This window comes from Microtus oregoni, unplaced genomic scaffold, assembly GCF_018167655.1.
Source record: "Microtus oregoni isolate MIOR12 unplaced genomic scaffold, Mior012 000011F_ref0000422, whole genome shotgun sequence".
In the NCBI taxonomy this organism is placed as follows: domain Eukaryota; kingdom Metazoa; phylum Chordata; class Mammalia; order Rodentia; family Cricetidae; genus Microtus; species Microtus oregoni.
Window position 1 is genome coordinate 50,836,610 of NW_024543070.1, and position 14,619 is coordinate 50,851,228.

A 14,619-nucleotide genomic window follows, 5' to 3' on the forward strand; every position below is an offset into this window, starting at 1 on the left:
CCGCCGGCCGGCTCCCCTCCCCCGGCCGCTGGCTCGCTCGCTCTCAGCGCTGCAGAGGTTCTGAGGCGGCGGCGGCGACTCCCTCATCCCCTCCCTCCGGTGTCGGTCGGTCAGTCCGTGCGTGCGTCCGTCTGTTCGGCCTCGGTCCGGCCCGCAGCATGGCCGGCGTCAGCTTCAGCGGCCACCGCCTGGAGCTGCTGGCGGCGTATGAGGAGGTGATCCGGGAGGAAAGCGCGGCCGACTGGTGAGCCCCCCGTCCCTGCCCCCGCCCCTGGCCCCTTTGTCCCCAGGCCGCCACCGCGCCTTTGTTTCTCGGAGGCTCTGCCACCGGGAAGGGAGGGGGGATACCCCGAAATGGTGCAACGGCCTGGGAGAGCCGGGGAGGGGCTGCCTTTGTGCGAGCCGGGGGAGGGGCCGGTCGGGCCAGGCGGGGCGCGCAAGCCGGGGAGCCCTGAGGCCGCCCTAGGCGCACTGGGGGCGCGGGAGCCGGATACCAGCCACGCGGACGTGGAGCTCAGACGTGGAGCTCGGGGTGCTACGGCCCTGCCGGAGCCCATCCCCCTTCCCCCCAGCCTCTCTCCACGGCCCGGGGGACAGGTGTGCACGGGCCAGCCAAGGGCACCTTCGCCACCTTCGAGCGGGCGAGGACCGGGTGGGGACGGGGCGGGGACCGAGCTAGCGGAGCTAGAGCAGCCTGCCCGGCCACAGCACAAAGGAAAGCTAGGGCGGGGGAGGAGCGCAGAGGGCCGGGGGGCCAGCGTGCCCCGCCCACCGGGGGCTTCTCAGGGTTGTCTCCCCCCACATCTGGGGTTGGGGTGTGATAGATGGAGTTCACTGCCACATGGTAACCACGAAGTGACTCTTTTATCCCTCACGGGTCGCAGAGGAAGAGAGGTAGGGTTGAGCCCTTCTCTCCCCTTCTGAAGGAGGAGATCGCTAGGACTAGGCAGCTAGGCAGGAAGAGATCCAGGAGATGGACCCAGGCAGCTTGTCTAGATGGTCAGCTAGGAGAAGGCATGGTGGGAGCCCACTGAGGGATACCAGAATGATATCTGGGACCCTAGCCTAGTCACTCCCCAGCATGGGGCTGTCAGCCTCTTAGGAGGGAAGTGTGGACTTGATTCTCTCCCCCTCCCCAGCTGTTACCTTTTCCAGGTGGAGGAGGCTGTGAACCACCTGCTCTGGGCTGAAGCCCCAGGGTGTCAGGGCAAACCAAGGGGTTCGATGCCCCCATTCTGAACACAGCCCCCAAGTATTCTTTCTTCTCAGGAGGCAAATCCCCATTTTGTATTTAGGTCTCTTTTCACCTCAGGCAGGAAGTAGCCTCTTCTTGAGAAAACTGAGGCAGAGTTGGGGCTTGTCTGAGGGACCCCACTTGGGCTGGCCTCACTCTCACCCTGGGAGGGCAGCCAGGTAGGGGGCTGGAGGAAGGCACAAAATAGCCAAGCCTCCATGCCATGGTACTGCAGCACTGGCGGGCAGCCAGGCCTAGGGATGGACTCCGGAGACAAGTTCTTGTGTCTTGCAGGTCAGTTATAGGAAAAGCTGCACAGGCCGAGCAGGCGATTCCCACATTGTTGTCCCAGCCCTGTCTCTGGGGGCGCTGAGATCATGGGAGGCTATCTGGGCAAGTGGCCTGGTTGGCCTGGTGGAAGAGCCGGTTTGGGGGTATGGCCCTGACTGTGGAGAAACACCGCTGCTGAGAACCCCGTCTTTTTCTCTAGTCTAGGGGGTGTAGACAACCTCACATCTCTTAACCCCTCAGATACCGGCGGTCCAATTCTGGGGCTACCCAGCCACTGCCACCCCACATCCTGCTCAGCAAGGCATGGGCTTTCACCACCAGCAGCATCCATGTGGCCAAAGGGAGTTAGTTATGCATCCCTGGCATGCGTCAGCCCCATCTGGGTGGTGTGTGGGACACACACAGATGCACATATGCACCCTCGCATGCATGCATGTTTGTTTACTCCCGAGGGCCTAAGCCTAAACAGCATGTTGTCAGAAGGACATGAGGATCACATCTTCCTCTTTTCACACAGCCGGGAGCTGGGTGAGACCTCTAGGTTCAGTGCAGACCCTGCATTTACTAGTTCAGGGGGAGGGGCAATGTTCTGGGTTCAGATGTTGGGCCATGAGTATTTGGTGTCTTCCTCCTCTGCCTTGATTTTGAATGTGGGTGTGGTGGAGCTCGGGGTGACTGCCCCTAGGTGGCAGGGTCTCCGACATGGGCCACTGCTCTTGTGCTGGAAGCGGAACACTGGGGAAGTCCAGATTGGAAAGGCCAGCAGCAGCACCCTGGTTGTGTTATGATTCATTGTGTGAGAAGTTCCTGCTCCTCTTGAGTATTCTGAGAAAAGAGGAGGCTGGGCACAGTCCCTACAGGGTTTTCAGGGCCTTTCCAGTTCTGGCTCCCTGCGAGGATGCTGGTCCTCAGTCTTACCTTCCCCTCCCAGCAGGCCTGGAGCTGCTGAAGTCAAGCTCTCACCTTGCCCTAGTCTCGTTTCCGTGGCTTAGATGTTTGATAAGACTTTGTGTCAACATTACAAATCCCTCAGGTGCTACTTCATGCTGGGCCCAGGACGGAGGACAGTGTGTGTTAGCTGAGTCCATCAGAGAGCTGACAGTCTGTGGCGGTCACTGTCCCCAGGGTTTGCTGCTACTGAGCGAGTCCACCCACAGTCACAGTCCCCTTGTCCCCATCTACTTTTCCCTGCTTGCTCCCCAGCTCCCACCAGCCAGGCACCGGGTGCTTGTGCTGTGTTAGAGAAACATTATCTGGCAGGGTCTGGGGCGTGAAGCTCAGGCTGAGGCTGCCCGTGGAGCTGGCAGTGGCGTCCTGAGTCGTCTTCACATAGAAAGCAGCACAGTGCAGCTCTGGGCAGAAAATGTTCTCCAGAAACGAACGTGGGAACCAGTGTGGCCCAAGTCTGGCGATGAACACAATGGCCGTTTGGAAAGGTGGGCTGAGCAGAGCTGAGAGACGGAAGGGCTGGGACTGAGCGAAGAAGGAAGGGTTGTGGCCCTCGCAGGGAGGAAGGGCCGTTTGGAGGGGAGTGGGCAGGCTGGAAGGGGCCTCAGAGGATTGAGGCTGAGACAGGCAGCCCCTCCCAGGGAGTTGTGATGCCCGGAGCGGTGTAGGAGTCCTGGTGTTTTCTCCGTGTTTCAGCTGCGAGTGGAGAGGGCTACACCCTATTTCTTTGAGGGCTCTTTGTTCCTGGCCATGGGTTAGGGCAGCCTGACAGGTGGTGGGACAGCTGTGCTGGGAAGCAGCTGTCAGGGCAGCGGCTGGGGCAGCAGTTGCCCAAGGGCTCCAAGACCTACAGCCCACCTGTGTCCCTTTGTGGAGAAAAGCAGGGGAGGGGTCCATGAAAGGGAGGGGCAGCAGGGCCCACTTGGCCCTCCTAGCAACTAGGGCTAACAACCTCTGGGGGAGTGGGTGAGACCCTCCCTCTTTTTGCTCCTTTCTACCCTCTTCTCTTCCTTCCCCCCCACCGTCCTCTTCCTCCATTTTTTTCATTCTCTTGTTTCTCTACTTCCCTCCGTTCTCTTGTCTGTCCTCTTCCTCCTCCTCTCTGTTCCTCCCTTTCTTCCATCTCCCTTTTTTCCCCCGTTTCTCATGCACCCCAGCCTCCTGACTTAGCAGATGGGAAATGGGTATTGAGAAAGGGTCTGAGCCCATCTCAGTCTCAGGGACCACGCTTCTCTCTTCTCCATGTATCTCCAGCCTGTGCCTGTGTCAGGACGGGTGGTGGGGGGAGAATCTCGAGGTTACCTTCCACGAAATGGATGCTGTGGTGTGCCTGCCCAGAGTGAATGCAGAACAGAAAGAGCTGGGAGGGAAGGAAGCCCTGGTCTACACGGCAGTCCTAGGAGGCATCAGCTAGGACAGAGGCAGCCTAGGGGTTAGAAGACCGGAAGTGTTAGAGTCTGGGAGTGACCACAGTGACCTCATCCCCATCTCAGAGAGGGAGAGATTGAGTCTGAGGATGTCCCCGGGGTCCTTTGTGTTCGAGGAGAATACAGCTCTGGTGGGCTGGTTTCTGTGCCAATTGCTGGGTTGCCATGGTTACCAGGGGATGCCCAGCATTGAGCACCAGATTCTTCTCCTCCTCCCTCCCAGTAGGGGGAGGGGCAGCGGGTACCAAGGCACGCACCAGGTAGATTCCTGGCTCTGGCCAATGAGGGATGAGAATCATGGTCTCCAGGGAACAGTAACCAAGGAACCGTTGCCTTGGAATCTCCGTTGCACACCCGCTCCACTGGGTTGTGGGCTGCCAGGGCTAGGGCCGGACGCTGAGCTGACTAGGCAGAGATTTCTCCCCCACCATTCCCTGATTGCCATCTGACCCAAGTCTCCGGCTCAGCGGAAATGATGCCTGGCCTTGTTATCACAACCAACCAACAACCAAAGCTTTCCCCCTCCTTGCCCTGTTCTCTGCCCTGCCCTCCCCCCCCATCACTCTTCTTCCCTCATGCCTTCTCCACCCAAAATTGGCTGCCTAGGACCTGACAGTTCTATGAGCCACCCCTCCCTCTCCCCAGGGCTCTGTACACATATGAGGATGGCTCAGATGACCTCAAGCTTGCAGCATCAGGAGGTAAGAATTCCAGCCGTTCCTCTTCCTTCCCACCACCTACTCTGGCTGTTTTGTTGCCCTCCCTGGCTGCAGTTCACTTTCCTGCCTCCGTCCAGCAGACCCACTTGTCGGATGGTGTCCTTCCTCTTGTCCTCCCTGCATTCTTCAGGGTGTAGAGGGAGGGAGCCTTGTTTCCCATTTGGCTTCCGGGAAGGCACAGTGAGGAAAAGGAACTTGCCTGACATCACACAGCTAGGGAAGGGGCCTAGGAGGGTGGCCAGGCTCAGCATGACTTTCTTTAGTGCTGGAAGACTTCCTTGAAGCTTCGTTTACCTTGCTGGGCACTAGCACCCGGTAAGACGTACGAGGTGTCATCGCTGAGAGATGAAGATGTATGAACAGACAACTCTTCAGTCCCACCTCGAATCAGGCCCAGGAGGGTTCAGAGGCAAAGCACCCCTTCATTACACAGAGATCTGGGCCTCTAGCTCGCGGACTAGAAATCCCCTGGGCGTTTTAGGCCCTTTGTAGGGTCAAGGGTGTAGGAGCTTGGCCAGCCCTGACACCTTCCTGGTTCCCCTAGAAGGGGGTTTGCAGGAGCTTTCGGGCCACTTCGAGAACCAGAAAGTGATGTACGGCTTCTGCAGCGTCAAGGACTCCCAGGCGGCCCTGCCAAAATATGTGCTCATCAACTGGGTATGCAGCTGTGGGATGGGGCTGGGAGCTGAAGGCCCCAGAGTGGTCGGTCGCATTCCACCCATAGCCGCTGCTAGGGAAAACCCCACACTCGTTCTTAGGAACATAGCCTGGGCCTGCAGGATATCGGGCCGGCAAGCTGTTGCCTTCCTCTTGCCCTGTCCTGAGCACCTCTTCACCGGGTACATTGTAGGTTGGTGAAGATGTACCTGATGCCCGAAAGTGTGCTTGTGCCAGCCACGTGGCTAAGGTGGCTGAATTCTTCCAGGTATGTGGGGACTGGGTCCAGAGGGGGCAGGACCAGTCAGCCAGGGCCGGGTTTGTTTGCTAGGAGTGGTGATGGGAGTTTGGATGCCACCTAAACGCTGCTTTCTTACGGAAGGGTGTTGACGTAATTGTGAATGCCAGCAGTGTGGAAGACATAGATGCTGGTGCCATCGGGCAACGGCTCTCCAATGGACTGGCACGGCTCTCCAGCCCAGTATTGCATCGACTGCGGCTTCGAGAGGATGAGAATGCCGAGCCGGTGGTCAGTGCATTCCTGGGACCTGTGTGACATGGTCCCTGAGTTGGGCCTCCCCAGCCCCTCGTAGCCCTCACTCTGCATGTGTGAGTATTGGACCGTTGAGTCTCCTTCTGTTGCTCATTGTCAGGGCACTTGATTTTGCAGGGCACTACCTACCAGAAGACAGATGCAGCCGTGGAAATGAAGCGACTTAACCGGGAGCAGTTTTGGGAGCAGGCCAAGGTGCGCAATGCTGACCCTAAGCCTTCAGGCCCAGGTGGCCCTGCTTGAGCCTTCAGGGTAGTTCTGACCTCTCCCAGCTAAACGAGTAATCCCTTTTCGGTCTCTGCACATGGGACTCATTACCCCCAATTCCTAGGTCACCTCCCCAGCCTGGGTGGGAGTAGAATGGAGGGGCCAAGGCTGGCCTGGGCTCAGGGCTTGTACTTCCTGGGTGTGGGGTGCAGAAGGAGGAAGAGCTGAGGAAGGAGGAGGAGCGGAAGAAGGCCTTGGACGCCAGGCTCAGGTTTGAACAGGAACGAATGGAGCAGGAGCGGCAGGAGCAGGAGGAGCGGGAACGGCGCTACCGAGAGCGGGAGCAGCAGATCGAGGAGCACAGGTGAGGCTTGGCCCGAGGCAGAGGGCCGCCTACCCCCCAGCCCACCCTGAAGGGTGTGCTTGTGCTTCTCATTCCAGGAGGAAACAGCAGACTCTAGAAGCTGAAGAGGCCAAGAGGAGGTTAAAGGAACAGTCTATCTTTGTAAGTCATTTTCTGGGGCTCTCCTGCCTGGCCAGGAAAGTGAGGGTGGTCCATGTGTTCTGGGGTCCTCTGGGGACATCAGTAACCCTCCAACACTGCCAATACTGGATATTCTGGGAACATACATGGGCATCAATGTCATGAGTGTGTTAAGCCCAGCACCTGGTATGGGGGTGTGGGCTGGTGTTTGAGGGGGAAGGCGGCGGACACACTTCTTTTAGATGCCTAACTCCAAATTGGAAGAGAAAATCCACGTTGACCCAGCCCCTCACTGACCTGGCTCCTCCATCTCTTCCCGCTTGGGGTCTGGGGGACTTGGGGTATATTAGTCATGGGCTCTGCACTTGGGGGGGCTTGAGAATTAGGCTGTGTAATGAAAGTGACTCAGATGTCCTGAATGCGTATAGACTGGTGCTTTCCATACGCAGGGTCTCTAGAGCCCCCCTCTTTCCATACACAGGGTCTGTAGAGCCCCCCTCTTTCACTGCTGCTGTCCTAGTCTATGTTGTGTCTCCCCAGTCATAGCAAGGTCTTTTGAAAGTGGCTTAGTTTCATTGCGATCTCAGAGGTGTGCATGTACACAAAAGTGACGACTGTCGTGACTTTTGTCCTTGCCAGTCACCAACATCTTAAGCAGTGGCTACAGGGTTCTTGCTGTTATCTTACAGACCATCCACTGCTTTGGGTTACCTCATGGGAAGGTAACTATGTAGCAACACTGTAACCAGCTGTTAGGGCGGCCTTTTGATTTCAGGTCCTGTAAGGAAGGTCCCTTGTGACATTGGAATTTATCACCAGGTAGCATTTTCTTTTTAGCTTAGGTATTCTGGGGAGCTGTGCTTCCTTGTTCCCTGTTAATAAGAGTTTATCTGCTTAGATTTACTTACTTTTACTTACTGCGTATGAGTGTTTTGCCTGCATATATGCCTGTGTACCATGTGCCTGCAGCATTCCAAAGATGGATCTTCTGGAACTAGAGTTGCAGGTGGTTGTGAGCCACTGTGTGGGAGCTGGGAACCCAACCTGGGTCCTCTACAAGAGCAGCAGAACTCTTCAGCACTGAGCCACTTCTCCAGCCCCATGGTTCCCTTTTTGTCCTGGGTTCTAGGGAATTCTCATGTATCAAAGTGCTTAGGCACAACAAACAGCGCTCCTACCCATATTGCTAGAGCCTTGCTCTCTCTCCTAGCCACCCTGGTGTTCACATTGTTCACAGTGAAAGCCTCTGTGATAAGCTGCTCTGTTCCTTTATTATTTACTTATTTAGTGCGCATGCGTGTGTTTGTGTGTGTGTGTGCGTGTGCGCTCGTGTGCATGTGCATGCATGTGTACGTGTGTGTGTATCTGTGGTATGAACAGTGCATTCACCCATGCATGCACCTGTAGTGGCCAGAGGTTTACCTCTGGTGTCTTCCTCATCGCTACCCACCTTGTTTTTTGAGACAGGTCTCTCTATGAACCTGGTGCTTACTGTGTTGGCTAGACTGTCTGGCCAGCGAGCCCCAGAGGTCTTCCTCTGCACCTCCAGTGCTGTTACAGATGTGTGCTGCTCTGCTGGGCTTAGTATGTGTCTGCTAAGAATCCACACTTAGATCCTCATGCTTTATCCACTGAGCCGTCTCCCTAGCCTGCCTCTGTTCCTAGCTTTGATTGAAACAAAGTAAAGGAACCTGGTGAAACTACACTAAGCAAGTTTTAAGTTCTAGGTTATGTGCTCAAAAGCAAAGAAGGTCTGAGCCAGGCGTGGTGGCTCGTGCCTATAATCCCAATACTAGGAAAGCAGAGGTAGACATATCTCTGTGACTTTGACTGGTCTACACGATGAGTTCAAGGCCAGCCAGTGCTACAAAGTAAGACCCTTTTTCAGAATATAAGAAAAAGGTTCAGTTCTTCACCTAGCTTTTTTCCCTTGCCCAGCAGCCACTTCTGCCCAGTTTGCCCCATGAATGGCAGGAGATGTGAAGTGAGAGGCTTTGGTGTAGTGAGTGTCCCACTGAACAAACACATACCGACCTTTTGCTGGCCACTCACACAGACTTGGGTCTTCATCCTGTGTTGCTCACAGAGGATGAGGGAAGTGACCCCAGAATGTAGTGCCATCGGCAGGATCTGCCGGGAACTCCCTGTGGGGACCCAGAGAAGGAAATGACCTGAGTGAGCCAGAGACTTGGTTGTGCCCAAGCCAAGGTCTTAAACTGGAGAGGCTGAACTACAGGGGTGATGATAGGTCAGGCATTTGGGAGGGATGGACTGATCTCCATGGCAAAGCATGGGCTTGGGAAACAGGCTGACTATTCTAGGCACTGTGACTGTAGCATCAGAGGACATTATGTCCACATCTAGCAGAGTATGTGGGCGCGCTGGAGCTGGCCTAGATGGTGGGGCTGGAGGCATGAAGAAGACTAGATAAGACCGGGGGAGAAGAATGTAGCCAAGCAAGGGGCCTGTCCACCTATAGTCTTCGGTTTCAGTCTTGAAACCTAGGTTGTGAAAATGGGAATGGGGACTGGGGGGGACTACAGTGAACAGAGTGGCACACTTCCAGGGAAAGGCAGCTTCTGTATAACTGGCTGCCATGGTGTTGATAATCTAGGGGCCTGAGTATGCACTCAGTAATATAGCAGTGGCCCAGCATTTACAAGGCCTCGAATTTTGGGGGTGGGTGTCAGGGAAGGGGGACACACTGAGACAGAGAAAATACAAACTAGATACTCAGGGGCCTGTGAGAGACCCCATCTCAAAAAAACAAAAGCCCGGTGAGGCAGGAGAATCGTAAGTTCAAGGTCAGCCTAACAGTTTAATGAGATTTTGTTTCAGAATAAAAACAAAGGACTGTGGGTGTAGTCACTGGTAAAGCCCTGGCTTGCCTTCTGTGAGGACCTTGGTACAATCCCTACTGTGACAAAATAAGAAACCAGATTCTATTTTCAGTCAATATGAAACACTTTTATTTTTTTATTTTTGGCTTTTTTGAGACAGGGTTTCTCGGTGTAGCTCTGGCTGTCCTGGAACTCACAGAGATCTGCCTACACCTCTGTGTCCAGAGTGCTAGGATTAAAGTCATGCACTTCCACACCAGGTTCAGAAATGAACTTTGGAGTGGCAGCAGCTTAATTTATGTGGTTTAAAAACCTGCCATGGGGGCTTATGATCTGGCTCAGCAGTGAAGAGCACTGACTTCTCTTCCATAGGACCTGGGTTCAATTCCCAGTACCCACATTTTGGGAGCCACCTGTGGCTCCAGTTCTAGGGATCTGACACCCTCTTCTGGACTCTGAGGACACTGCATGCACATGGTGAATGGACATACATGTGGGCAAAACACTGACACACAGAAAAAAAAAATTAAAAGTCGCTTTAAAATATGGCCTCAGAACAATATCCCGTCCACAGGCCACATTCATCCAGTGCTTGCTGTAGCTTACGTTAGCTAGAAGGCAAGGGATACTCCAGATAGCCCTGGGTGCCTGGTTAGATGTAGAAGTGAGTGAAGGAGGTTCCCAAGGACTGGCTAGTCTGTGGATAGGGTGGCTGGAGACAATGAAGATGCAGAGAAGGCTGGGCAGCTGGGTACCAAGGGAGCAAAGTGCCACCTTCGAGATGCTGCTGGGCTGTAGAAGAGATGCTCAGGACCCTGTCCATTTGGTTTCCAGGGTGACCAGCGAGATGAAGAAGAGTCCCAGATGAAGAAGTCGGAATCAGAGGTGGAGGTGAGAGCTGGGAAATAGCAAGTGAGAAGGGCAAGGGCTGGCTCAGCTGCTGGCCCTGTCCAGTTCTCTGACTCTTTCCTTGTGTCCTCAGGAGGCAGCTGCCATTATTGCCCAGCGGCCCGACAACCCGCGGGAGTTCTTCAGACAGCAGGAACGAGTTGCGTCGGCCTCTGCTGGCAGCTGTGATGCGCCCTCACCCTTCAACCACCGACCAGGTAGTCCTTGGCCCTATCCTTGCCCGATCCATGCTCCTCAGACTGTGGCCCTAAATCCCTTTGGGACGACTTCTTGGAAAACAAGCCTTGCCCAAGGACTCCTTGGAGAAGGCAAGACCCCTTCAGTGTGTTTCCAACTACAGCTTTCCAGGTGGCAGCACCTACAAAGGGGCTGGGTTGAGGGGCTATGTCAGTGCTGGGCATTGGCTGAGCGATGGATAACCCTCAAGGCCTGCTGGGCAGCTTTGCTGTAGATGCAGACACGCTGCTGGCGTTGGGAGCTTCCATGCAGGGCTGGACTAGGTCTGGCCTGAAGGCTGTGGATGCATGTAGGGTGGGGTCTTGCTCTGGCCTTTCGTTTGAGCATCCTGGAGCAACTGTGCTCCGGGGTCCCCTGTTTGGCTTCTCCTTGTGTAGCTTCTGCCTCCCCTTGAAGTGCCCTTCTGTTTCTTGTCTGCTGGTCTGAGTGTTTGCATCCACTGTGAGCTTGGTCATGTGCTGGGGTCCCAGGAGCATGACAGACTAGACTCACTCGTGCTGCTGCTCAGAGGCTGCGTGAGCCCGTGTGTGTATCTGCTGCTGGCTGGTGGGAGGCATCAGAGGGCTTGAGGCTGTGGCCTAGCTTGGCTGAATGTAGACCCTGGCTGAAGGTGGCTTGAAGGGGGTGGGTGAGGCCTTGGGGCAGGGGTGGGGGAGACTGACCCTCTCTTGTCCTCTGTCTTTCTCTGTCTGTCTCTCTTGGCAGGTCGTCCGTACTGCCCTTTCATAAAGGCATCGGACAGTGGGCCTTCCTCCTCCTCCTCTTCCTCCTCTTCCCCTCCACGGACTCCCTTTCCCTATATCACCTGCCACCGCACCCCAAACCTCTCTTCCTCCCTCCCATGTAGGTAGCAGCCCCAGGCCTCGGCAGGGTGGGGTAAGGAGGGCCCCGCTTCCCAGCAGCCCCCTCGCCCTTTCTCCCCCAGCCTGACTGCTGACTGCTGGTGTTTATCCCCAAAGCAGGTACTACCTGCCACTTGTCCCTGGCCCTGCCAGGCACTGGCCCCTAGGGGCCTGGTTTACAGGGTCTGGAGCAGTAATCTGGCCCCTGGGGGGCCTGGGGAGCTCACAGCCCCCACCCATAATCAAGACAAGGTGTCTAGTCCTGACTCCACCTGGCTTCCCAACCTTCACTGACTAGCCTGGGCATTTGTTCCACAGGCAGCCACCTGGACAGCCACAGGAGAATGGCACCCACTCCCATTCCCACCCGGAGCCCATCTGATTCCAGCACAGCCTCCACCCCTGTCACTGAGCAGATCGAGAGGGCCCTAGATGAGGTTACATCCTCACAGCCTCCACCCCCACCTCCACCACCCCCACCAGCTCAAGGTGAGAGAAGAGTTCCACCTGTATCCATCCTTCCATCAGTCTCTGGTTGCCATAGTAACATAGTCCACTGCTAAGGAAGTGGCTTTAGCTGCGAAGAGCTCTGGTGTTGCTGCTATCAGACCTACCTTCTCCTAACCTCATTGGCTCATCACTGAAGTGATCATATGGCCTTCCTCCCAGGGCTCCCCAGTGGTTTAAAAACAGCTGGTGAAAGGGTAGTGAGGTAGAACTGACGATGCCAGAAGATGCTCTGTGGTAGTTCTTCATCAGAAGTCCCTAGCTCCCTAATCTTCAGTAGGTGGGCAGGACACTGTAGATTGGCTCAGGGCATCTGTCCTTGCCCAAGGGGGGTTGACTGCATTGTGTCCTTCATGTGTACTGTGACAGAGGCCCAGGAGTCTACCCCGAGACTGGATGGTGAGGAAACCAGCAAGGGGGCCGAAGCTGCAGCAACCCCTCCAGCCTGGGCTGGCTCTACAGAGGAGCCCCCTCGGGCACAGGAACCTCCTCTGGTGCAAAGTAGCCCCATGGAAGACTTGATGTGCACAGAATCCCCAGAGCAGGCTGTTCTGGCTGCCCCTGCAGAGCCTGCTGCCTCTGTCACCCCAGTAGGTGATGCCCATGCAGCTGACACCATTGAGACCACCACTGCCACTACTGACACCGCTATTGCCAACGATGTCACCCCTGCCACTGCCAGCCTCATTGATCTATGGCCTGGCAATGGGGAAGAGGCCTCAGCACCTCAGGCTGAGCCCAGGGTGCCTACACCACCCTCAGGTGCCGAGGCGTCCCTGGCAGAGGTACCTCTGCTGGATGAGGCAGCCCAGGACCCGCTGCCGCCAGCTGGCGAAGGCTGTGCCAACCTTCTTAATTTTGATGAGCTGCCAGAACCTCCAGCCACATTCTGTGACCCAGAGGAGGAAGTAGAAGGGGAGCCACTGGCTGCCACCCAGGACCTAAATATGCCCTCAGCTCTAGAGGAGGCAGACCAGGTCCTGGAGCAGGAGCTGGAGCCAGAACCTCACCTTCTGACCAATGGAGAGACCACTCAAAAGGAGGGGACCCAGGTGGGACGGGGAGCCTGGTGGGAGGAACAGTAGCAAGGGCTGAGGGGCCTGGGCTGATGGCTTCTAGATCCCTACTGAGAAGCAGCTCTATTGACTCCCCTTTCCATCTCTGCCTTTGTTCCCTGGCAGTCAACTGTGTTCCCTCAGCAACCACTCTTGGAGTCCTTGGTTGCCAGAGAAACAGGCTCAGTCCTGGCAGGTGGGGCCTAGTGGCCTATGCTTTTTTTTTTTTCTTTCTAAAACCTAACAGGCCAGTGAAGGATACTTCAGTCAATCACAGGAGGAAGAGTTCGCCCAATCAGAAGAGCTGTGTGCAAAGGCTCCGCCTCCGGTATTCTACAACAAGCCTCCAGGTAGTTCTTCCCTGGATGAATGGTGGAATTACCGTGACAGAATGGGATTGGAGGGCTAGCAGCGGTGTCACTAAACACAGTTGGCACAGCTCTTAGAGGGTGGGGGTGAGGGCGGGGACACACTACCCAGCCCTCTCCTCTCCCAATATATCCTAGAAATTGACATCACCTGCTGGGATGCAGACCCCGTACCTGAAGAGGAAGAGGGCTTCGAGGGTGGTGATTAGTCGTGGCAACTGTTCCCTGGCTGCCTTCGCCAAGGCTGCCCACCTGCGGTAGCCTCTGGCCAGACGGCTTGCAGCGCCTGCATTAGCAGCGGCCCCGCCTGGCACCCACTCTGGACTCCGGCGCTGGCCGGGGATCTGTCCGCTTCCCTACCCACAGGGCCTGACTTTACAGCTTTTCTCTTTTTTTTAAAGTTGATAGACTTGTACAGTTGACTGGTTTTCCTCCCGTTGGTAGTTGAGATGATGTTACAGATTTTCCACCCCCTTCCTGCCCAGACCAGATTGTAGCTTAGTCTCTGCAAGGCCGACCAGGGTGGAGGCCTCACCCTGCTTGGGACCTGGTGGGGGTTGGGGGTTTTGGTGGGAAAATGTTCCCCCCATCACTTTTCCTAGTTTTATGTTTCTTGGAAAAAATATCACTTTGTATTCTCTATCCAGGGCTTCAGATATTTTGCACGAATTTTAACACATGGCAATAAATGGCTCGTGGGCTCTGGCTCCCTGGGACCCCTTCCCTTCTCTTCATCCTCGCTGCTTGGTTGAAAGGAATTATCAGGCCCACCTGGGGCCCCTTGGCTTCCCGCCCTCTCCTGCCGGGCAGGTCCCAGGCTGGAGGTCCTAGGCGTGACTCAAGTCAGGGCTTATAGATGGATCCAGGGGTTTGGGTGGCCCCTCCCTGATTCCTTCTTCTCTGCTTGGGTTCTTTTTCACATTAACTTTCCCCCTCCCCCTTTCTTTCTTCTTTTTCTTTAAAGCACAAACTTATGTAATGAGTCGCGCTCATGTCTGATAATAAAGAAATCCAGATCCCTTTGGGCCTGCTGCTCTGGGCCTCCAGGGGTTGATCTGGCGTGGGCGCCGGCTCTCACCCACTTCCCAACTGCTGTCACCTCCGAGGCTACAGGGGGCGCACCTCTCTGTTACCCTGTGGTATCAAAAGCAGGCTAAATGGAGAATGAACATCCTGCCCCTGAAAAGTAACCGTCGGTTCCCAAAGGCCTGCACATTTCTGTATACACCTCCCCACACACACCAGGTCCAACATGCCTGGTCATTAGCACCTTGGGCGTAAAGCAGCTGGCCTTCCCCTCCGCTTGTACCAAAGCAGATCACACACCTTTATTATCCTCAA

General features: G+C 55.7%; 1 protein-coding gene across 2 annotated transcripts; it reads left to right on the forward strand.

Moving 5' to 3' along the window:
* Dbn1 (drebrin 1) lies at positions 1 to 13,629 on the forward strand. 2 transcript variants are annotated; one of them, XM_041660464.1, is made up of 15 exons: positions 3 to 244; positions 4,546 to 4,601; positions 5,164 to 5,276; positions 5,470 to 5,544; positions 5,659 to 5,805; positions 5,947 to 6,024; positions 6,249 to 6,400; positions 6,478 to 6,541; positions 10,195 to 10,251; positions 10,343 to 10,466; positions 11,212 to 11,349; positions 11,667 to 11,837; positions 12,225 to 12,907; positions 13,158 to 13,260; positions 13,417 to 13,629. In XM_041660464.1, exons 1-15 carry the CDS (start codon positions 159 to 161, stop codon positions 13,485 to 13,487), a joined length of 2,118 nt encoding a protein of 705 aa, XP_041516398.1. In that variant the 5' UTR covers positions 3 to 158; the 3' UTR covers positions 13,488 to 13,629. The 2 variants fall into 2 exon arrangements, with proteins under 2 accessions (XP_041516399.1, XP_041516398.1); XM_041660465.1 differs by lacking the exon at positions 11,212 to 11,349 and having other exon boundaries at positions 1 to 244.
* Positions 13,630 to 14,619: the final 990 nt, after the last annotated feature.

Bases quoted from the DNA above. Each gene is read 5' to 3' on its own strand.
- Dbn1 (XM_041660464.1), top strand. From the start codon at position 159: ATGGCCGGCGTCAGCTTCAGCGGCCACCGCCTGGAGCTGCTGGCGGCG. The intron at 10,252-10,342 runs GTGAGAGCTGGG...TTGTGTCCTCAG, and splicing joins AGTCGGAATCAGAGGTGGAG to GAGGCAGCTGCCATTATTGC. The intron at 13,261-13,416 runs GTAGTTCTTCCC...AATATATCCTAG, and splicing joins ATTCTACAACAAGCCTCCAG to AAATTGACATCACCTGCTGG.